The sequence below is a fragment of the Branchiostoma floridae genome, chromosome 15 (assembly GCF_000003815.2).
Source record: "Branchiostoma floridae strain S238N-H82 chromosome 15, Bfl_VNyyK, whole genome shotgun sequence".
In the NCBI taxonomy this organism is placed as follows: Eukaryota; Metazoa; Chordata; class Leptocardii; order Amphioxiformes; family Branchiostomatidae; genus Branchiostoma; species Branchiostoma floridae.
The window spans coordinates 6852658-6876142 of NC_049993.1; the positions used below are offsets into that span (position 1 = coordinate 6852658).

General features: G+C 40.5%; 1 protein-coding gene across 7 annotated transcripts in view; it reads left to right on the plus strand.

The window, feature by feature from the left end:
* LOC118432016 overlaps positions 1 to 23014 on the plus strand; it is a 73849-nt gene extending 50835 nt beyond the window's left edge. For 2 of the 7 annotated variants that reach the window (XM_035843492.1, XM_035843494.1), the window contains exons 11-18: positions 393 to 546; positions 5740 to 6015; positions 10433 to 10780; positions 14491 to 14565; positions 14921 to 15102; positions 19770 to 19860; positions 20342 to 20551; positions 21033 to 23014. In XM_035843492.1, the coding sequence (XP_035699385.1) occupies positions 393 to 546; positions 5740 to 6015; positions 10433 to 10780; positions 14491 to 14565; positions 14921 to 15102; positions 19770 to 19860; positions 20342 to 20551; positions 21033 to 21151 (1455 nt within the window). In that variant the 3' untranslated portion in view covers positions 21152 to 23014. The remainder of the gene's footprint in view (positions 1 to 392; positions 547 to 5739; positions 6016 to 10432; positions 10781 to 14490; positions 14566 to 14920; positions 15103 to 19769; positions 19861 to 20341; positions 20552 to 21032) is intronic. The other 5 variants (XM_035843493.1, XM_035843495.1, XM_035843496.1 and 2 more) reach the window with 5 other exon arrangements.
* The last annotated feature ends 471 nt before the right edge of the window (positions 23015 to 23485 follow it).

Consider the following 23485-nt stretch of genomic DNA (forward strand, 5'->3'; position numbering starts at 1 on the left):
TTTAGTATGATCAATACTTCCTAAATTCTGAGTGGTGCAGGTAAAAGTTGTCTGGTGCAGGTAATGTCCAATGTTACCTGCACCTGTACAGGTATGCAGAAAAAAGTATTTTGAGACTTGTTATTGGTTTCTCCATCAGGAAGAAGGTTGAATGTTATTGAAAGATTGTTTAAACTTTGTTCCAACACTAAAAGAAACTCACCATAAATTTTCGGGCCAAACACTCTGACCTTCCTCAGATGAAATGACTCGCATCAAGTCATTTCATCTGAAGATTTATGGTGAGTTTCTTTTAGAGTTGGAACAAAGTTTAAACAATTTTTCAATATGGAATCTACCAACACAGATGAGCTTTCATTCGGATAAGGTTGAATGTTGGCTGTTTTCTCCAGATCACATCCCAACACAGCAATGACATGGTCGTGGTGAAGGCACAGGTCAACCAGCTGCTGGGGACAGTGCAGAATGTTCTGGACACCATGGATGTGGAACTTCTGAACAACAGGAACTCCACAACAGGCAACAACACCCTGGATCTCGGGCCAGGTAAGTCCAGTGAAACTACTTTTACTCATATTATCTATTAGTGATAGATATGTCTCTATTTTAAGTATTCTGCCATACTTGTACATGTGTATGGAGACATTATCCATGTTAAGAGCAGTCAACTATCATTAAAAAGATAAACAGTCTTATCTCAATAAACAGCTAAAGCATTTTGTAAAGTTATTTTTAAAACATTATAAAAGAATATGATATGTGTGGAAAAATACACAATCATAATTGCATCAAAGTGCCTTTGTATCATAAGCATAAAGGAGGGCAAATATAGAATTATAATATATTCCCACTCACGTTGCCTCAGTGGAGAGTTAAGGACTGGGTGAGAAGACCGAGGCACCGTGGATATCCGAGATTCCATGCTTACCCTTAAATCAATCAGGGTGGGGGTGGGTGGGTGGGCGGGCTGAAAATTTCTGACAACTTCTTTCCCGTGCTCCCCTTCAAATTCTCATCTAATGATATCCTCCTTAGCAGAAAAGAAGAAACATTGCTCAGAAACTTGATATTACATGTATGTGTTGTGTTCTGTTGTTCAGATATCACACAGAAAAGACATCTACAGTTGAACAGAACTTTATTGCACGACAATTGTACATGCTACAATGTATGGCAACTATTGCGCAAAGTACCAAATGACTGATACTAGGTTTTATTCCGACTGCTGTACCACATGAGAAGGAGCAATACACTCTTAGGGGCGCATACACATGATTGTCGGCGATAAAAGATACTACCCACTACTTCGGTGATAGTTAAGCATGCCTAAACAGGAAAATATTGCAGATGCTAACCATGATGTAAAACCCTGCCTAGCAATCCTTGACTGTATATACCAACCTATACAGTTGGGTATAACTTCGGCGCTTTGGATAATCCACACAGATCGGAGATGTCCCTCTGGTGAAAAGCGGCTACACTGGAAACATACAGTGCCTTCGTGACCGTGGACTGTAGACTAGTCTACTCTTGCTAGGCTGTGTCCCTCCCGTCCGGCTCATGATTCACTTGTGAATAGAGGGAGTTATATCTCATGTCATGAACTCACGCGAGTGGAGATCTCGCGAGAGTTCATTCCATTGTGATATTATTGGGAATCATAATATATTCCCACTCACGTTGCCTCAGTGGAGAGTTAAGGACTGGGTGAGAAGACCTCGGCACCCGCTTCTCCCGAGTGCCATTATTCCCCTAATTTAAGTTCCTGCCTTTCCCTTTATTTAATCCTCTCCCAATCCTTATTCTTCTCCATTCCCTTTTCCCAATCCTAATTGTCTTCATTCCTTTCCCCAATCCTTTATATTTACTCCCTCATCTCTGTGCCTTTCCGTACAAACCCTCTACGTATACATTGACCTTAAGCCACCTTGTCAACACAGCAGCGTCCCCTACGGTCTGCTGCGCATGCTTGCTGTTCTCAACAAGCTGGGTGTAAGTCTATCACAGTAACAGTCATTACTCGTCTTTAGGTGTTCCTCAGGAATGCGGATTTATCCCTGAGCGCCTGAGGTCCGGCTCGAGTGGGACCTGTCCAAATCCGAACTCAGTGGAATGGTCGACGACCAGTCCGATAGAGAACCCTCAAAAGTTACCTTAGACCAACCTCTCCCAGGTTGAAAGTATTCCAACTCATCTTCTGTCGTGTTGGAAATCAAACATTGATTTCTCTGCATATACAAGAACAATACTCCAGCTGCAGAGAAAGCCATCACCACAATGCTTGCCCAGTGTCAAACCTGTAAACTGTCGACCTTTACGCACAGTTCTATGTATTTCAGTCTGGACAGGCCCCACTCGCTTCCCGGACCACCAGGCCGAAGCCAGTATGGGTGGCAACAGCTTAAGGGAGCTGAACACGGTCCACGAGTGAGAACTAGGCCAGCTAAAGGTAGCCAATAAACAGGAACACCGAAAATCCATTGATAGGAAGGAATGCGACACAAGAAACCCGCCTTGATCTTCATCTTTATTCAAAACTTGCTTAACCAGAAACGCAAACAACGGTTCAGTTAACGCTGAAAATCACCATCCAACATTACCGTGCAGACACTGAAGGCCTTAACGAAAACAGCATGTCGTCCAAGGCCTAACTCTAATTCTGACAAAACAAAGTTCCATTGTTCCCGCCGCATAAATTAACCGATGGTTGTTGTGTCCTCCATTCCTTTGACCATTACGTCTGAACTGTCCCACAAAGTAGGTCTTCACTGTACTACGGTCTTGTTACCTGCCTGGGTTTGTCCACCAACCATGCAACAAACCAAACAAAATCTGATGTTGTCCAACAACCTGTCGTCCGATCAAATGAAACATCGACTCAAATCAAACAAAGTTACGATTACCGGCGCCCGTTGCCCTACAGCGAAAATCCACTATACATACCGTCTGACCTACCCCGCTGTCCAACAACGAATTCTCTACATGATTGTCCAACAATCTCACCACACCGTCCGACGGTGCCGCTGTCCAACAGCGAATACAACATACAACCATGTATTGTACTACACCGTCCGACGGTGTCCGCTGTCCAACAGCGAATACAATATACAACATTGTACTGTACCACACCGTCCAACGGTGCCGCTGTCCTACGGCAAATACAACATACAAGTTAACAACAATGTACCACACCGTCCAACGGTGCCGCTGTCCAACGGCAAATAGAACTGTTTGACATACAACAATGTACTGTACCATACCGTCCGACGGTGCCGCTGTCCAACAGCGAATACAACATACAACCATGTACCGTACCACCTCCGACGGTCACGCTGTCCAACAGCAAATACAATATACAACAAAGTACTACATCCAACGGTGCCGCTGTCCGACAGCGAATACAACATACAGTCAAATACTGTACCACACCGTCCGGCGGTCACGCTGTCCGATAGCAAATACAATATACAACAATGTACTGTACTCCACCGTCCGACGGTGCCGCTGTCCGACAGCGAATACAATATACAACAATGTAGTGTACCACACCGTCCAACGGTGCCGCTGTCCGACAGTGAATACAATATACAACAATGTCCTACACCTACCATCCGAGGGTCCCGCTGTCCGACAGCGAATACAATATACAACAATGTACTGTACCACACCGTCCGACGGTGCCGCTGTCCGACAGCGAATACAATATACAACAATGTAGTGTACCACACCGTCCGACAGTGCCGCTGTCCGACATAGTACAGCGAATACAATATACAACAATGTCCTATACGCCACCATCCGAGGGGCCCGCTGTCCGACAGCGAATACAATATACAACAATGTACTGAACCACACCGTCCGACGGTGCCGCTGTCCGACAGCGAATACAATATACAACAATTACTGTGCCACACCGTCCGACGGTGCCGCTGTCCGACAGCGAATACAACATACATCAATTACTGTATTACATCGTCCGACGGTGCCGCTGTCCGACAGCGAATTCCAAACAATTAAAACTTTAAATTGATCGACGATCCTCAGTCATACAGAGGCAAAACCTAAAGTTACCCCACAAAAATTACGTCCTCGGTACTAAGAAATCAGACCACTGCGCCCCGCTGATCAGCCTGACAGGAGCTGGGAAGGAGAGAACGCCGGGTTAGTGCCGAACTGCGAACCATTCCGAACTGCGTCCCGCCGACCAGTCTGACAGGAGGCAGGGAGGAAAGAACGCCGGGTTAGTGCCGAACTGCGCCCCGCCAGTCAGCCTGACAGGAGCTGGGGAGGAGAGAACGCCGGGTTAGTGCCGAACTGCGCCCCGCCGATCAGCCTGACAGGAGCTGGGGAGGAGAGAACGCCGGGTTAGTGCTGAACTGCGCCCCGCCGATCAGCCTGACAGGAGCTGGTAAACTCGAAGAAGGGCACATCACCTGTTACGTCCTCGCGGCAAAAATTACTGAAAGACAGAAACATCACGACGGTTAAAAGACCTCTTACCAGCGTACAGGCTGTCCGACAACCTGAAGTGCAAAAGCAAACACTTTCAGAAAGGATATCACAGTCAACTTGGGATCGCTGCTGCAAATTGTTGACAGCTGCCCGAGTATTGAAATCTTCGAGCCTGGTCCAACCATTTTCCGGGCTGTTGACTGCTCCACAGATTGCAGAACTGCTGGCCTAGCACAGAAAAACATAGCAAATTGTACGGTAAAACAGACAAACAATACTGCCAAAACGAGAGCAGCCCAATCAGGCAACTCTTCCCGAAACATGGCGCTTCGACACACACAGAAAACTCTGACCACCACTTTGACGACTGCCCAAAGTTTCCAAAAATGGCTTACCCTCACCCACAGCGGTGTCAGTAATAAGTTTAACCACTACTGTCGTCAGGAGAGGAATGTCAGGTGCTCCTCCAGGCCCACGGTGATCAGCCCAGTGCTGTTCTGCTCCATTAGGCTCCTTGGGCGAGAAAACAAGGAATATGGCAGTCCTGGTGGTGATACAGCCGTGTCTGAATACCTAACTCATGTGAGAAAAGAAGGAAATCAAAATGCATCCGAAGCCAAGTTAACCATGCTAAGTTGAATCAATCTCACCTGTGCACCCGAACACGTGCGATCCACATTCAGATGCAAATTCCACACAAAAATGACACGAGCATCAGAAAGAACATTTGATGCATTTGAAAACTCAAATATGCTCTAAAAGCACAAACTGCACGCCCTAGGAAGGGTGAGCAAACAAATTCACAGAATAATGGAACAAAATTCAGACAGCAAAACGTCTCTGAGAAACACTGTCCCGCCAAAGCGCGGGAAAAACAGACCACCAAACAAAATTCCAGAACACGCCATAAGGCGGCAAGGCAATACTGCGTACCTTCTAGGTTAGTGATACTAACGCCATGGGAAACTACTCAGTCCTTTGATGCCAGCAAGGTATACGTTCCCCGAAGTTAAAGATGTCACCGGCTTGCACATGGCTGGTACAGCGCTACAGGAGCTCTGCTTGGCAACGTCCTGTTCGTGCGGCTCATGATTCACTTGTGAATAGAGGGAGTTATATCTCATGTCATGAACTCACGCGAGTGGAGATCTCGCGAGAGTTCATTCCATTGTGATATTATTGGGAATCTAAAGAAAATCTGCTTGCTATAGTAAATTTTGGTGAGGTGGAGGAAGAAAACAAAATGACATAGCAAAATGGATGGCATTGCATGTTACCTATTCACAGATATAGATTTGGAAGGTGTTGAGGCTCCGGTTGATGTAGAATTGACGACAGATGTAGAGCCAGCGATGAGTTTAGAACTGACACCATGCCAGCGAGAAAACCTAGAGGCCGTGGAGAGCGAACTGGTGGGTGTGTACATCCCCCAGTGTCTGGAGGACGGGCGTTACCAGCCCCTACAGTGCCACCCCAGCACAGGGTACTGCTGGTGTGTGGACCAGTACGGAGATGTGGTCGAGGACACCGAACTGGACAGGGGCATGATGCCCAACTGTGAAGGTGAAACATTCAAAAACAAAACCTTCTTGGATTGGACTTCCACATTTCTGTCAAAACATCCTACCTTTGCAAATTTTACTGTCAGAACTGTAAAAGGCATTTCTTCCCAAACATCCTACCTTTGCAAATTTCGCTGTCAAAACTGTAAAAGGCATTTCTTCCCAAACATCCTACCTTTGCAAATTTCGCTGTCAAAACTGTAAAAGGCATTTCTTCCCAAACATCCTACCTTTGCAAATTTCACTGTCAAAACTGTAAAAGGCATTTCTTCCCAAACATCCTACCTTTGCAAATTTCGCTGTCAAAACTGTAAAAGGCATTTCTTCCAAAACATCTTACCTTTGCAAATTTCGCTGTCAAAACTGTAAAACTTTAATTTCTTCCCAAATATCCTGCCTTAGCAAATTTCACTGTCAAAACTGTAAAAAGTTTGCCACATTTCTATCCAATTGTATATGTTGCCTCAGAAATCTCGTCATTTAAAACTTGTCAAAGTTTTCCCACATTTCTATCCAAATATACACAAAGAAAGTATCCCACCTCTCTACTGCCAATAGCTGTTAAAGTTGATACAGTTAAAGCTTTCTGTCAAAAGCTCTCAGCTCCAACATTGCTATTATCAAGTCTGTACCTGTTCTGATCAACAGTACAGTTTAAGTGCTGCTTTTTAACTTCAACAGTTGTAAGATCTGAAATAAGTCTTCTTTCAGTCTTCAGCCTTATCTAATGGTGTCATCCACAACAATCAATGATTATGGTGAAGGGAGTGACAAGATGTATAACTTGATGACACAATAATCAGAGCATGATATCCTGATAAATGCACTGCTCCAAGCATGAAATTTACCTATAATTCAAACTAGTTTCTGTGGGCATCTGGCCCGCTTTTTCATTGCGCTGTTACCTTTCTTTTTGAACTTGAGTGTATAACGTTTGCATTTTGTCAACATATATAGGGCTAAGACCCTAAAAATTCATAAGTATAGTTTTTCATGAGTGGTAGTAGTAGTAGTAGTACACTGTGTTGTGCTGCTGCAGTGGTCTTGGACACTGCAGTAGCAATCAGTCTTTAGTGCTTTTTTGGTCCTGTCTCTTCTTTTTTATGTACATTTAAGAACAAAATATTCTTGTTAAAATGTCCCCAATACTGTATGAAGAGCCATGCAAATCTGACAGTTTATGGTTTACATTGACCTCCTTACCAAAAAATCATAACACCGCAAAGATTACAGACTTTACTTGTGCCCCCTGTGAACTTTAAACCCCACAAGTGCTACCCTTTCCCCTTACTTCCAAATTAAGTTCTGTCAGATGTAGAGAAATTTACAATGTATGTATAATGAGGAACTGGAATGGTTTGGTTTCTTGAAAGTATGAATAAATGAACAGGGTTTAAGATAAAACCTGATACAAGATCAACCTTATGACCTAAAGGGCCAAAAAGAAAGGTCATAAAATGAAAATTATGATTGACTTTTTGTGGCTGACATTTTGTGGAATCATGTAAGGGTTAAAGTTCATCACCATCAAATGTTGATGCCAGGCTGACCCGTAGAGTCAAAAGGGCAAAGTGTGCCATATCCATATGGACAATAATGGCAATGGGTGTGTATAGCCAATAAATCCTACTACAGTGGAATAACCAAACATTTTTTTAGCTCTGTCTTGTAGGGAAAAATTATTAAAGTTTATTTTTGTCTTGAAGTAGTTAAATGTTAAAGAAGTTGATTTAAGCACTTGATACTTGTATAACAGACATAATTTGAACATAAGATCATCAGTCTTTGAAGGAGGGGTTGCAGCATGTCTCCAAGAGCCCTTAATATCTTACAATGTATCATACATGATACAGGCGACCTGAATCCCAGTTATACAAGCAGTTCTTTTCTCCAAAATCCTTCAATGAAATATTCATTTCTGGAGATCACAAGTTGTGTATTAAAGGCTTGAAATCTCTTCAGAAGCATGGCATATCCTTTAATCATGCACTCTATATTAAACAGGCTGTCTATTGAGTGGAGAATGCAGCAAGTAACCAAATTATTCCCTGTTGGATTAGCCCTTTAATTAATTTGTCCTGCTGCGTTGCTTTTTGCAGACTCAATGCACTTCATAGCTGTCGTCTTTGTTGGTATCAAAAAGGAATTTTGGATGGTTCGCTGCATGACGTTAAGTGTCACCCAATTGTGAGACTTTCTCGTTTCCTATCATTACTCTTGAAAGCTGTGACTAAAGAAGACTGTAATTAATCATTTATGAATAATTCAACTGCTCTTTGAAGGGACTAAAGACGCTACTTAAAAGTGTAAGTGTATATCAGCTCAACTCTTATTGTCTGAACTAAGTTTTGTCAAAGTTAATTCTTTGCTATAAGTGCTTTGAATAAAGATCTAATTACTCCTTTGTATCATCTCTCTGCTTCCACTGGAACTCATGTACATGAATCAAAGTTTCAATTCTGTTAGACTGAAGTATAATGAAGAAAACTATTTGAAGAAAGTACGACAAATCTACTGGACCATGTATAACTTTTTAGATTGTGTACTCTAAATTAATGGTATGTTTACAGAGTATCTTGTTTCTACATCCAAGCAAGTCTTTTTTAAATCAAACGGGTGCTTAGACATTGAATCTGAAAAGGAATGTTCAATTTTCTGCAATAGAACAACACAGGCTTACAAAGGACTTTGATTTTTTTTAGGGCACTCCAGAAATGCTGTTTTTCTGTGATAATGTTTGTGTTACCAGAAAAAAAAACACTCAGATGTGACTGCTTTGTTGAGGGATCTTACAAGAAGTCGCCTCCAAGTATCCTAGGATTAGTGTTAACTCTATCCTTGTTACATCTATATGAGATGGATCCCTAGATACAAATGTATACAGTTCAAATGCAGATGTGAACACCGTCAAAACAAAGGCCATACAAAGTAGCACTCCTGAAACAAAGGAAGACCAGTATTCGGCAGCTCTTCCAGAGAAAATTGAAACGCTACAAAGGGCCGTCATGGAGCTAGAGTCAAGCCTGGCCAGTTCGAAGTTGCAAGCCAATGTGTTTGAGACAAGTGTATCCAGACACCTGGACGTCATGAGAAAGGAAGTGGAGTCTGCTAAATGCACATGCACCAGTAAAAATAATACTATTAACAGCTGTCATTGATGAATTTGTCCTGAAGACTTCCAAGGACATGCTGAAGTTGTGAGGCACCTGGGCGATCTGATATGTCATATCGTTAATGTCAACCTATAACTTTTGTCTAAAATACTGGAGTGGTCTTAGTTTCTTTGATATGTTAATCAATACTTTGACATGTTGATCAATACAAATAGAGTAGCCTTCACCCTGGTCTTTATTATCAATACAAGGATAAATGTAAGTACAGGGACTGTTGAGGGCCATGAAAAATCGATGAAGGCCAATACAGCTTGATCTATCATCCTCCTAGCTTTCAGTTTTACCACATTGATCAGATTGGAGCTCAGCAAGTTTGAGTACCAACTCTCTTCTTACTATTCTAGCATCAGTACAGTCAGTGTATACAGATCTGTGGCTTCAAAATGTTAGTGTATATAACCCTGGGGCTATAAGCCTTTAGGGATGTTGAGCTTCATTAGGTTGAAATTATCTCCATGCAGATGCTGCTTTGCAAAAACATAATGATTTGAAATTCCTTTCTGTGCCAAAATGCCTCTTCCATTGTGGACTGATTTGTGACAAAGACAGACAGCTAGGAAACGTAACGATTTTGCCTCCTAACACTTGCTTGGAGACTACAAAGACTTTTGAAAAGCACAGCATAGTTTGTAAGACTTTGTGATTAGCTCAATGCATGGTCGTGGGGTTGTGTGGCATACAGAACATGTAAGCACAGGATGTTTGGTCCAGAACCAATCGGTCCCGGTTTCGAATGCTCTCATGCTAACGATATTTTACCTTTAAGGAAGCCATGACTTTCCTCACTCCACCCAGGTGTCAAATCAGGTACCTGACTTTGGTTGGGAAAGTAAAAGACGGTGGAAGAAGAGTGATAGGCTTCCTCTCTCAGTACCATGCCCTAGACACAGTGGATGACAATCTGATGTCACTACAAGCCTTAAGAATGTTTTCCACCCGGGGGTGAAAATGGGTACCTTACTTTGGTTGGGGAAAAACTGTCTCCTTCAAAGGCGATGGGATGGAAGTGATAGGCCTCCTCTTCCAATACCATGCCCTAGACCCAGCAGATGACAATCCAATGCTCCTACAAGCCTTAAGAAGGTGTGAAAAATGGGTGCCTGACTTCAATTGGTTGAGGAGATAAAAGGCCGTGAGAGGAGAGTGGTAATCCTCCTCTCCCAGTAGCATTCCCTAGACACAGAAGGTTTGGGACTGTCTTTTACCTTTACCCTAACGAATGCATGGTGTACTTTTGTCTCCCAGATTACAGTGCTGAGGTGGTGACGTCCCCTTCCGTGTCCATCCAGTCACTGCTCAGCTCCACTAAGGCAATCCTGGACGGGCTCGAGTCCACCAAACCGGCACAGGCCAACAAGACAGACGTTGCTGACATCTTGATGAACGGTACTCTAGCCACCCCGGTCAATGGCTCGTCACTCAATGTCACTGTCACCTTCAATGTCACCGAACTAGACGTCACGTTGCATGATGGGAATGGCACAAACACAACAGCTATCATGAGTGTGGATGGTGAATTGCATGATGGGAATGAAACATTGCATGGTGGGAATGGAACTTTAAATGAAACGGAGGCTGTTGGGAACGTTACAGGTACTAATTTGTGTTTCATTTTGTTCTTAATATTCAAGAGATGTTAGTCGTCAACTTTCATTAACATTCTGTCTTTGCGTACCATTTATTTTAAAAAGCTTTTTTGTTAACTCTTAATGTTATATCATTTTTCATGTAAAAGCGTTCCAAAGTTTGTTTGGGAAAAGCAAATCCAAGCTTCTGACAACATTTACTGCACAAAAATAGAAAAACCAACATAATATGTAAGATGCTTGCTGCTTGCTAGCTGCCATTGTGACCTAAGGCCACACCGATTTAATTTCTTGGTTCACGGATTCGCTCGCTCCTATTTTTTGGGAAAAAAAATAAAAATAAAAATTACCACTCAGCAAATTTTCACCATTAATGAAACCATTCACCAACTTTCTCGTGTAGCAAATTGGCCTTTGTATTATAAGCTCCTTAAAGTGTGGGTACAGGTGCTGTTACTGTACAAAAATAGTGTTTTTGTACTTTTTTCAAGCTGAAAACTTTTTTTCTTTATGTTTTGGATTAGCCGTTACCTTTACCCCAACCATTTTACAATTTTTATTTTTATTTTTATTTCGCCCTCTCGCTCCATATTTTTTATGAAAAAATCCGTGAACCAAGAAATTAAATTGGTGTGGCCTAATTGTAAAAGTTACTCTCAGCAGGAGAGTCAATGTTCACCTAATCATCCTCTCCAGAGAAGGGACCATAATGATGATAATAAGCCTTACATATGGATTTTCGGTTAGACCTACTTCTTCTAATGCCCTACATATAGAATTGATCTGTATAGGTTAACAGTCTAAGTCATACTTATTTTGCTATATTGTTCATTTTATCATAATTACTTTTATGTTGTTTCATCAATATGACCTAAATTGAATGACCCACTGACCAAAGTCCTCAGTGACTCATTTTGATGTAGCCTCAGGGGATCAGGAGTTGAGAGCACTCAGGGCTAAACGAATCTGTTCCTGTATCACTACTTGACATCATAATTGTTGGAACATTTGTAGTGATTAATTACTTAGGCCCTTCCCTTTTTAAATGCTTGAGGCAGGTCCTTAAGCACAGACCCACATTTTATGTCCCTTCTGAAAGACAGTGCAACCCCTACAGACAGTGCAACCCCTACCAAGATGTCCTGACCCTGAAATTCAAACTGTTGGATCTACTAGTTACCAACTTATGATGTCCTGACCCTGAAATTCAAACTGTTGGATCTACTAGTTACCAACTTATGATGTCCTGACCCTGAAATTCAAACTGTTGGATCTACTAGTTACCAACTTATGATGTCCTGACCCTGAAATTCAAACTGTTGGATCTACTAGTTACCAACTAGTACTTATGATGTCCTGACCCTGAAATTCAAACTGTTGGATCTACTAGTTACCAACTTATGATGTCCTGACCCTGAAATTCAAACTGTTGGATCTACTAGTTACCAACTTATGATGTCCTGACCCTGAAATTCAAACTGTTGGATCTACTAGTTACCAACTTATGATGTCCTGACCCTGAAATTCAAACTGTTGGATCTACTAGTTACCAACTTATGATGTCCTGACCCTGAAATTCAAACTGTTGGATCTACTAGTTACCAACTTATGATGTCCTGACCCTGAAATTCAAACTGTTGGATCTACTAGTTACCAACTTACTGCAACCAGGAGCACTACTGTGAGAACTGCTAACAGTTGCACCATAGGAACATCTCTGTACATTTCTGCAGTGCAATGTACATTATAGATAAAAGGACTACATTGGAGACATTGATAAAAAGATCAATTCTAATTTTCTCATCAGAAAGGTATTGGTTCTTGAATGGGAACTCAGCAGCAGAAGTAAATGCTATTTTCTTAAAGACCAAATCTTTATAGAGTCCATTCCGAGACACCATGGGGGTTTTTAGACAATAATTGTAATAAGTTGGAATTATTTTGAATAAAAGAGTATCTAAGCCCCAACAGTTATAATGTTTAAAAAAAAAATTGTTATGGAATTCTGAAATCAATCTATTTGAATTCCTTTGAATACTTTGGAAACATTTTGAAAGAGATCACACAAAAATCTCTTTATTTACAATAATTTTGAAACATCTGCAGGATTCTTTCACTTTTAGAAATATTTACAAAAAATGGTAAACCTTGCCAAATGGTAGAATTAATTTATTGCCCCATAAAAGTTAACCCCTTTTGTCTGCCTGGTATATTTTTAGATTTCACTGATGGGCACTGGTGGGTCCTTTGTGGTAGGCCATTGACATGACACCTAACCATACTTTGCAAGGATGTGTGAATTGCTTTCTTCCTAGCCCACAGACCCAATTTTACAAAAAAAATGGTAGAAAATGGTAAATAATGGCAAAATGCTGTTATCATTGTTTACAAACTGTTAGAAGTATTCTGTTCCACATCGTGAATATTTCAAAGGTTTTACAGACCAGGGAAAATATTTAGAAAGTTCAAATAGCATTGGAAATATTTCAAAAGTATAAAATCTCCTAGACATATAATTGAAAACAATTAAAAACATTTGTAAATGATGACAATGGCAACCCTCGCGGTGACTTGGAATCGACTCTAAATGCAAAATTGACTGAATTTGTAAAAGTCCATCGAAGATTAAGAAGGAAAATTTGTGTTAGTGACTGTTATTTTTTATTCAAATTTCAGTTTCTTGTTTATTTGTATCATTTTACTTTATTTGATAATGCATGGACAGGAAGAGTAGTGATCATATTCACTAATGGAAAATAGATAAACCAAACCTTGAACCTTGAACGTGGACATCTGAGATGCCTTCACGGGTCGCAATGGATCCTTCATCTCCACTCAGACTTGTCTTCCATGAGGGAGCGCAGCTCTGCTGTGGTGATGTTATACAGTAACCAAATAGTTTTGCCTTCAGCTTGCCCAGCTAGAAATCAGCAGTTACAGATTAGTAAGGCTGTCTGGCTCCTACAATACTTACCCTGTCTGACCTAGAATCAGAAGTTGATTGCAGGTCAGTTAGGGCAGGTATCAAATCTTCTGTTGTCATATCTCTCATCTGTTCTAAAGTCAAAGGTCACAGCTAAGTGCCATTTAGTTTACAAATTTCCATAACGTGTAGTCAATTAATAAATATTTTTCTTTTACCCTTTCATTTTGCTTTGTCTTTCAACACAATATTGAACTTTTTAACCCCACATCCTCCACCCTCCCATCCCTCCCATGTACGAAAAAAAAACTCCTGGCTGGTTTCCTTAAATGGAATAATCCTAACTTTCCTATTTTTGGGTAACTCTTGTGCATAAATGTGATGAGACAGTTTAAACAGATGGAATGAAGCCATCTTATTTGTTGTAGATTTACACACATGTAGTACTGTAAGAAATTTGTTTCCACACATTTATAACCAGTGCAATGGCTGGGTAGGTAGAGTGTTTGCCTTACATTCAGCAGGTACTGAGTTGAATCCCTGGCCGAGTCATTTCAAATACTTTAAAAATGGTACATACTGCTTTCTCTGCTTAAACACACATCACTTCCAGCAGACTAGCCTCCTGATGTAGTGGCTTGCACAAATGTGTGGCCCCAGGGCTCCAAAAATGGAGACGGGTGCCACCCCTAAGCATCTGTTACAGATGTAAATGCAGCTTAAACTTAAAAATGTATAGGAGCTTTGGATATCTGACAGCTGTGTACTACATGCTATTTTGTTTACTCCATTAGAGCCTACTGCAGTGATGGCAGTGACAACTGACTGGCCGCATCTCCCCCCTATGAACGGATACGAAACGCCACATGGTACAACCTGTTTTTATACCTTTGGACATTCTCATTCATAAGTATTAGAATATGATATCAATGAAGATTAGACATCCAGGATATGCTAAATAGCAACTGGATATGATTTTGGAAACAGTGAGACGCTTCTGGTGATATTTGACATTTTTTATCATTTTTGACAGCAACTTGAAGTTCCTAATTTGTGACGACTTTTTGGATGCCTGCATAAAGAGATGTTGACTGCAGCCTATCTGAACATATTTATACTCTATATTTCACCTAGAGCAGTGATTCTTAGGCGAAATTGACCTTAAGAAGAACATGACACTTAATGACTAACTGTCCACCCTTTCTTGCCTTCATTGCCACACAGCATTGGAGATAGGATTCTTCCGTTGGGACGTCAACGGAGACGGGCACGTGAATTATGAAGACATGGCCGACTTCCTGGGTCCTAAGCTGCCGCGCAGGGAAGACCTGATGGCCTTTGACGCAAATGGAAACGGACAGCTTGAGCTCCCAGAATTCTACAGGGCTTTTGGCTTCCATGAAGAGGTAGGTTATAGGAGTTGGGTTAGACCCAGGGCTCTAGCCAGCTCGACATTTTTTCCGTCAGCCAATTCCCATTGTCGCGCAAACCGCGAAAACACTATTCCAGGAGTTAGAAACAATGAACTGAGACCTTAAAAAACGGGTATCGTATGCAAAAGGGCGCCGACACACTTCGTCAACAATCATAACAATAGCAAAACAAACAGTGTGTGGCTTTTACGGCCGTGGACGGCATCCCCAAGCCGCCTGTAGCTTCCACCAAGGATTTTTGGTGTTCAAGGTTGACGGATTGGTTTTAAAATTTTTCCGTCACACGCAGCAAATTTCCGTCAATTGACGGAAAAACGGACGCTGGCTAGAGCCCTGGTTAGACCCTAACCTGCTCCTGTTGTGTACTCATCCATGTAGCCTCGTTTATATTGGTCAAGGCCCTTTTTTCCAGAAAGCGAGCAATGTAAGTTCATACATATGCAAGTTCGGATGAGCTCTGTATGGAAGTCTTAGCCTAAAACAGGCTCCACAAGTCGTTGGGAAATTAGTGGAAATCGGACAAGTATTGCCAGAGGAGTCATCTGTACTATGGTGTGCTACCCAGCTAACTAATTTTGGATATGTTTTTTGTCTGTATTTGTCTAGTAATTTTCAGTGACCTGTGGAGCCTGGTAGAGGCCATGACTCCCATGCATACAGACTTCATACGGACTTGAATCTATACACACGTATGAACACACCTTCACTTACCAACCATTGAGCGACCAACGTTGGATTTGTCTGACCCTTTATTTATAATTCGAATATGATGCACAATGTTAAAGTATGTTTAAAAAGACAAGAAAACTAACAACATTTAAAAATGATCCGTTCTTTATTCTTTAAAAAACATTCATTAAGCAATCTTAATGAAAATGATTGACACAGCAAATGTCATCAGGAAGCCAATTGATGTGTTTGAGTGCTCACTTATTAGCCCTAGGGGTGGGTGAAATGTTGCTGAACAAATTGACTTAACAGAAGGAATACCTGCATCACTCCCGTGGGAAATGAAGATTAATGTAGCGACAATTAATGTAGCGACATATTGGGTTGAAATATGGAACAAAACACACTGCTTTCACCTCGCTCAGGTCAAAGGAACGAGTTTGGCCTCTTAAAATGTCTTCAGAACTGATACACTTACATCCATAGCTGTCCACTGCTGTTCAGCAGATTTAATGTCCAGAACTGATACATATATATCCATAGTCGTCCACTACTGTTCAGCATATCTAATGTCTGGAGACATACTTGAAAAAAGTCAACAGTACATGTATCTTATCTTTTTACCCATTCAGCTTTCCTTGGGATGAGAAATGATATTTTCATTCTTTGCTTGTGGTTTTTAGTAAGTTTCCTGCAGAGCTGTGGGAAATTTGTCGGTCTCCCAAAACAGATTGAAGTACTTTCTTACCATCATCATCATCATCATTTGGGCCATTTGGGCCAAAGTTTGGAGACTTGAATTTGATTGATGACATCTCTGTTGTTATTTTACTATAATTGTTCTCAACATCATTAGAAAATTCTTTGCTTGTGGTTTTTAGTAAGTTTCCTGCAGAGCTGTGTGTAATTTGTCTGTCCCCAAAACAGATTGAAGTACTTTCTTACCATCATCGTCATCATCATTTCAGCCATTTGGGCCAAAGTTTGGAAACTTGAATTTGATAGATGACATCTCTGTTGTTATTCTACTATAATTATAATTGTTCTCTACATCATTAGAAAGCTCATAAACTGCCCTCTGATACCGTTTCTTATGGTCATAATTTTTCCATCAATCATATGTTTGTTGTTTTTGATGATAATCATAATATGTCATGTCATATAAAAGCTTGTATATTTTCCTTTAAGATAGTACCTTATTTGTTAATTCTGCTGTACGATGGGGACCATGACTGATTTCGTAGATGGATTCCCTAAAGGGGCTCCAAAATTCCCCTACTGTTATAAGACACTTTACTGTTGGTGGAGGAATTTTGGAGCATTTGTGGCTTACTTGCATCTTGATTATGACAAATACTGTATCATTGTTAAGGGATACATTGTTAAAGTATGCTTTCCTGTGATACACAAAACTGTATAATTGTCAAAGTTAGGCACAGAATGATGAAATGTTTCCAAACTTTTTGTGGTGAGTTTAATACTATGTATCAAGCTTATGTCTGCCTCACGTGTGACATTTAGCCTCAAGACTCCTTGTAGGAAATAACGCTAAATAAATCCATCACAAAGCATGCCAGTTAAGTCAGCTGAGAGACATAAACCCTTCAAGGCCCCCTAGATGTGGCTTTTTGAGTCCACTTCTTTCTTTAGTGGAAGAATAATCCACAGAAAATGAGAAGCCAAGACCATATCACCGTCTCGAGGGCTTACCTCAGCTTTAAGTAGATTTCCCATGAAGGATGCTGAGCTCTGAGATGATGGGAAACTGAATGACTGCTCTTCTTATCTCAAGTCATATCACAGTTTAACTGGCCCACAGCTGCTTCTGTCAAATGTAGGGCATGATACTGTGCTGCAGTAAAGCTCAACTATGATCCCTCCAGGGGGGATGAATTCGAGTCGTATGGCCAGGGCTCTCTCCAACTCAACATCATTTTATGGTCCACTTAACAACAGACGATAAACAGGAGAGTGAGTGATTGAGTGAGTGACTTATTGATGTTCGTCAGTGAATCACTCACTATAAGCTTACAAAGCTTCATCGGTTTGCTTTCAGATTTTTTTGATGGATGGGGGGACATTTGTGTCCGTCCCAACAAGCGAATTTCTAACCAAGGACTTTCGAAAAACTTCATTAGTGCACGAATAAATCCTTGAAAAAATTCTATCATACATAAAGCTCACAGCCAATGATATTTCAGTAGAAACTTACTGATTAACAACAAGGAATACAACTTTTGACCATTCCAAGATTGACTTGTTCTCAAAAGGATATTTTCCAAATAAAAAAAAGCTAATTGGGCCAACCCGGTAATTAAGACGCCAGCTTGGTACATGGTGATGTTAGGTAACCTGCCTCTGTTGGAGGCATCACGGGCCCAATCATCAAGGTGTAATTGCAAAAAGTTACTTTATTGTTAGATGTTTGTCCATTCCTACAAACAAATTTCTATCCCAGGACTTATTAATGAGTGCATGAATAGATCCATGAAAAAATTCAATGTTGAATAACAACAAGAAATCAAATTTTTTTTTACCATTCCAAGGTTGAGTTGTTCCCTAGGCTTAAGGATTTTTTCCAAATCAGAAGAAAATGAATCAGGCCAACCCAATAATTAAGAAGCCAGCTTGGGACATTTTTATGTTAGGTAACCTGCTTTTGTAAGACGTCACAAAGTATGTAAGTTGTCTAAATCAGCTCTCTTGAGCCCAATTATCGGCATGTAATTGCCACTAGTTAGATCATCAGACGGTCTTAAAGTTAATGATATAACCTATGGGGCTTAATTTTCATCTGAGACAGCTGATAAAATCTAGCTCTGCAAGTAAGGTGTTCTTAGGCCAGAGTATAGGGTATTTACTGTAAATTCTTCTGATATTGCGTTAGGTAATTTTAACAGTTGGGGGGAAAGTTGGGTTGCAACCCAGGCTGTCTTTGGTTTATTAGTAGAAAGGATATTTTTGGTTTTACATGAGGAAATAATGATTGATGGTTATGTGAGTACAGTCAAACCTGTATTAGCGGCCACCTTTGCATACCGGCCACCTGCCCATAGTGGCCACTTTTTGTCGGTCCCTTGGATTCGTAATGATTAAGAAATAGGCTTAGCGGCCACCTGTCCAACGCGTCCACACACGGCACGACGAAGTATCAAAGGATACAAGAAGAAAGATCAAAGAAATATGACGATACCGGTCTCTTCAGACAATATCAACTGTAGAACATTCAAAACTTTTGTTTTCTTAATACATTTAGTGTAAAAATCATTGCAGTACATGTACAGTACTGTATTATGTGAATAAAGATCAGTGGGTACTAAAACCATGTGTAACTTATTGCTGGTGGTCAATTAATTAGCATATTCTCTATAGTGGCCACCTCTCTATAGTGGCCAATTTTGACCAGTCCCTTGAGTGGCCGCTATAGACAGGTTTGACTGTATACTGACTTAGATGTAGCTTTGTCTCGGGTGCACATGTCCCCAGGTAGTCCCAACAGATCAAGGGCAATATAGGACATCAGTCATTGTACTGTGATGTTTGGTTACAGTAATTGCATGAAGATTAGTTGGGCACCACCGTGATAACAGAATGACATCATGCAATTTTCAACCAATTCATTTCTGTCTGTGTCGAAGTCTGCATCAATATTGATGACATTTATGATGAAGAATCGTAAGAGCATCTGTAGCATTAAACTTCAAAGTGAATACAGTCAAACCTGTCTATAGCGGCCACTCAAGGGACCGGACAAATTTGGCCACTACATTTGTACATACAACATGCCAAACTATGCACAAGTTTTGACAAACAAAGCCAGTACATGGCATGTATCATTTTAAAGAAACAGTTTCGATGATTCATTTGACTTGCCATGGATTTGAATTATGATATAAATATTACTAAATCTGTAGATCTCTATGTTTCGTTGTAACAGTTTTGATTGACAGCTGTCACTCTTTCCCTTCCAGCCCATCCACATTCCCACAGAAGAAGAGGAGATGGCAGAGAACTCTGACGAGATGGAAGACCTCCCTCCTATCCTGGAAGGTAAAAGAGAAGGTACTGGTGTTGGGAGGTGTTTCTTCTGGGAACTCTTCACTCTTCTCTTTCAATGACTTTCCTAGTCTGATTTCAGCATACTGCTATTGTAAAAAGTTGTATTAAAAAGGGAATGGTGGACTTATTGCAATAATGAACATGATTGATACAAAAATATTGACAGGAAAAAAAATTACAGTACACAAGAGGCAATCACATAAAATTCTCTCAAATGGCTGAGTAGCTAAACACCAAGCACCAAGATTTTTGTTGACTTGCACACAGAAAATTCCTCATGTAATGTTCTGTACTTCAATCACGTTTCTCTCGCATTGTGCAAGGCAAAAATGTAGTATGGTACCATTTTCTTATATCAAATTATACAAAGATCTTTCATTCATTCATAAATCATTATCTATGCTAACATGCTGGCTGCAGTTTAGTTAGATAATGCTAGGTGGTGCTGTTACATGACCTGTCTGTTCTGCTTCTTCCATTCCAGGCGAGACCAAGTGTAGGCAGGCCAGGCTGGAGGCCCAAGCGAGTGCTATGATTGGCCGGTACGTGCCCCAGTGTACGGAGGACGGGAGGTACCGCCCGCTGCAGTGCCACAGTAGTACCGGGTACTGCTGGTGTGTGGATGAGCTGGGAGAGACAATAGAAGGGACCAAGGCAGGGCCAGGGATGGTACCCAGCTGTGACGAGTTTCTTGGTAACTATGGCTGCTTTCTCTGACTTTCACTTTGTAGAAAGATCTGTTATTCTGTGTGTCTTCAACAATTTATAAATAAAGACCTGAGATACCATAAACTTCTTCACATATTACCAAGGACGTTATATATCCTATATAATGTCCTTGATATTACATACTCTTAATCCTGAAGTGAACAGCATCATTTTTCACATCTTTAAATAGAGTAGGGATGGTGTAGGTTTTTTTCAAATGCTCAAAATGTGGCAAACAGTGATACACATACGTCCTGTTATCATATGTACATTTGATTTTATTATTATCTTAAATCATTTGTATGTTAGTGTTACATTGATGGTAAACCTGTGTTTACACTGTATGTACTTGTGTCCTCTCCTGTCATTTAGTCATAGTCAGACAGCTGAAGGATAGGTTGAACTCCAATAATTCAAATCAATCAATCAAACAACCAATCAATCCATCCATCCATCCTTCCCTACAGGAGAGCCCCTGCCCATCCCAGTGGAGGGAGACGGAGACGCCGACAGTGAGCAGGACATCAACAGCCTCTCCAACCTGCTCAAGGACTTCAAGAGGAGCAAACCAGATTCTAACAACTAGTGACTGCCCCCTCCCCCTACCAACTAGATCCTACTCCCCTCCCTCTTCCAACTAGATCCTGCCCCCTCCCCCTTTCACATCAACCACAATTGAATGTAGTCGTTGAATCTGATTAGATGTTCTGGGTTTGAAGAAGAAAAAAAATCTATAATATTATTGTAGCAAAGAGCCAGTATTTTTCAACAGACTGAATCAAATTCAAATTGTGGTATAGTCGTGGCCCTAGGTTACAGCATAGAAATGTTTTGAGCATCAGATTCAGTTGAAATATTAACTATGCATATCCTGATCAGCTGTAATTCTACCAGTTTGTGTGTGTGTTAGATATCAGACTGATGGTGGTTCTATTCTCCTTGCGTAAAAGTTACCAGCGTATTAGACATTCCTGATTCTTACTGGTAGTTTATTCTTGATCAAATTCTGAGAGATAAATGGGTAGGAAATATGATGATTTTAAGAAGGAGTTGGCAGAAGAAAGATACAGAACAGCAGACATTTTGACAAGGGTATTGCATGTGTATATGATATCCATGGTAGGACAAACTGTTAACCAACAGATTTTCACACAAAAACACTAGCTCTTTTCTTTGTGAACAAGCATTGTTCGGTACTGGTAGATAAGTATTTCTAGTTCCAACTTCAACACACATGACTTTACATGAAGCTTATTGTAGACACCTTGTTCTTACTATACTGTGTCCAGTGTTGCTAGTATCAACAGCATACCCTATATAGTTCCCAAACATGGTGTGGCCTTCATATTTTATTATAAATTATTTTAAGATAGAAATCAAATTAGAGTTTAATTTGCATAAGACATGGCTGTGATTGCCCCCGAAGCTGTGAACAATACTTATTAATTGTTGTTATCAGTTGTTTTGTTTCTATTTTCTGTATGTGAAAGGCACAGTAGAGGTAGTCCATCTGTATATGGTAAATTCTGCATAAGGGCATAATAAACTATGCTGGTTTCTGTCTAGAAGGGATCCAGATATGCAACATATTTTATATCAGAAAGAGAGATCTGTGACAAAACATACACATAGTGATTGTCAATACTCAATACTTTGTGTAGTGATTGTACCATGTAAAGTTGATCTGGAAAATGTAAAAGTACACCATACTAATTACACATGTACTACATGTAGCTGATTTGTATTTTAAAGATTAAATTTCTGGTTTATACTGTCAATAACATTGGTGTTAAGGTAAATCTGAAAAAGACAAAGATTGTTTGCTTGTTACAAGCCATCGCTCTTCTTCTGAATGATCACTGCTGGTTTACCAAGATGTTGATTTAGTAACAAACGAAAGAAATCAGAATTATAGCAACTTTGTTGGGCAGTTTTCATTCATATATCAGCATGGCCATATAGTATTCCAGGACCTCATGCCAACCGTATACAAAGCATACTAATTGAAACTCATTGTATGGTTATACTATGTAGTCTGCACTTCAACAAGTTTTAGTGTTTGGTGTAATAAGCACAGATAATTACTCTGGAAAAGATTGCTTAGTATTTCTGCTGCTTAATTACAATATATCTTAAATGTTACTTCTTTCACCATGACAGATGGTACGATTTTATTTATACATTCAACATGCATGTGTAGAAATTCATAATCGCTTGCGACCCGTGGTTAATTTACCCTCTGTATACTGCTGCATTTCTTGTGGTAAGAAGATTGTGATTAACTTTCGAGTGTAAATATCCCTCCAGGCAAGCTTGCTAGTAAACAATGGGATTGTAAATATGCTTTGGAGTGGAAGTCTGTACCTTTGTAAGTAAACCTTAAAGTAGACAATCAGCAAATTTATGAGTAGATGCCAGAGAAAGTGTGAATAAAAGGGTAAAAGAGAAATGTTGTCTGTTTTGACTGGTTCATTATTTTTTCTGTTCTTTTGGATTTACTAATGATAGGGTTAGTCATGATGCTAGGCATACAACCTGATAACTGAAAAGAATGAGTTGATAACTACAATAATTCTTATCAATCAATAGATCAATCAATCAAACGTACACAGCTAATGTTATATGCATTCTGTCAAACAGGTGTGTGTGTGTGTGTGTGTGTAGATAATATATCAAAGAGAGAGAGACTGAGATAGTTGCCATTGGTTTGAACGTTCAATATACCTCAGAGTAACTACGTCACAGCATTTGTCAGTTAAAACGTATTGTTCAGGAAGTAGAAAGGTGTCTCCAACTACCTGGAAGACTACATGCAAACGACTAGTGGATCTGCCGCAGCACACGGGTCAAAAGCTCCCCCTAACGGCTGAAATTATCACTGCAGGAAAAACACACCAAATAGCTGCAATAATGACATGAA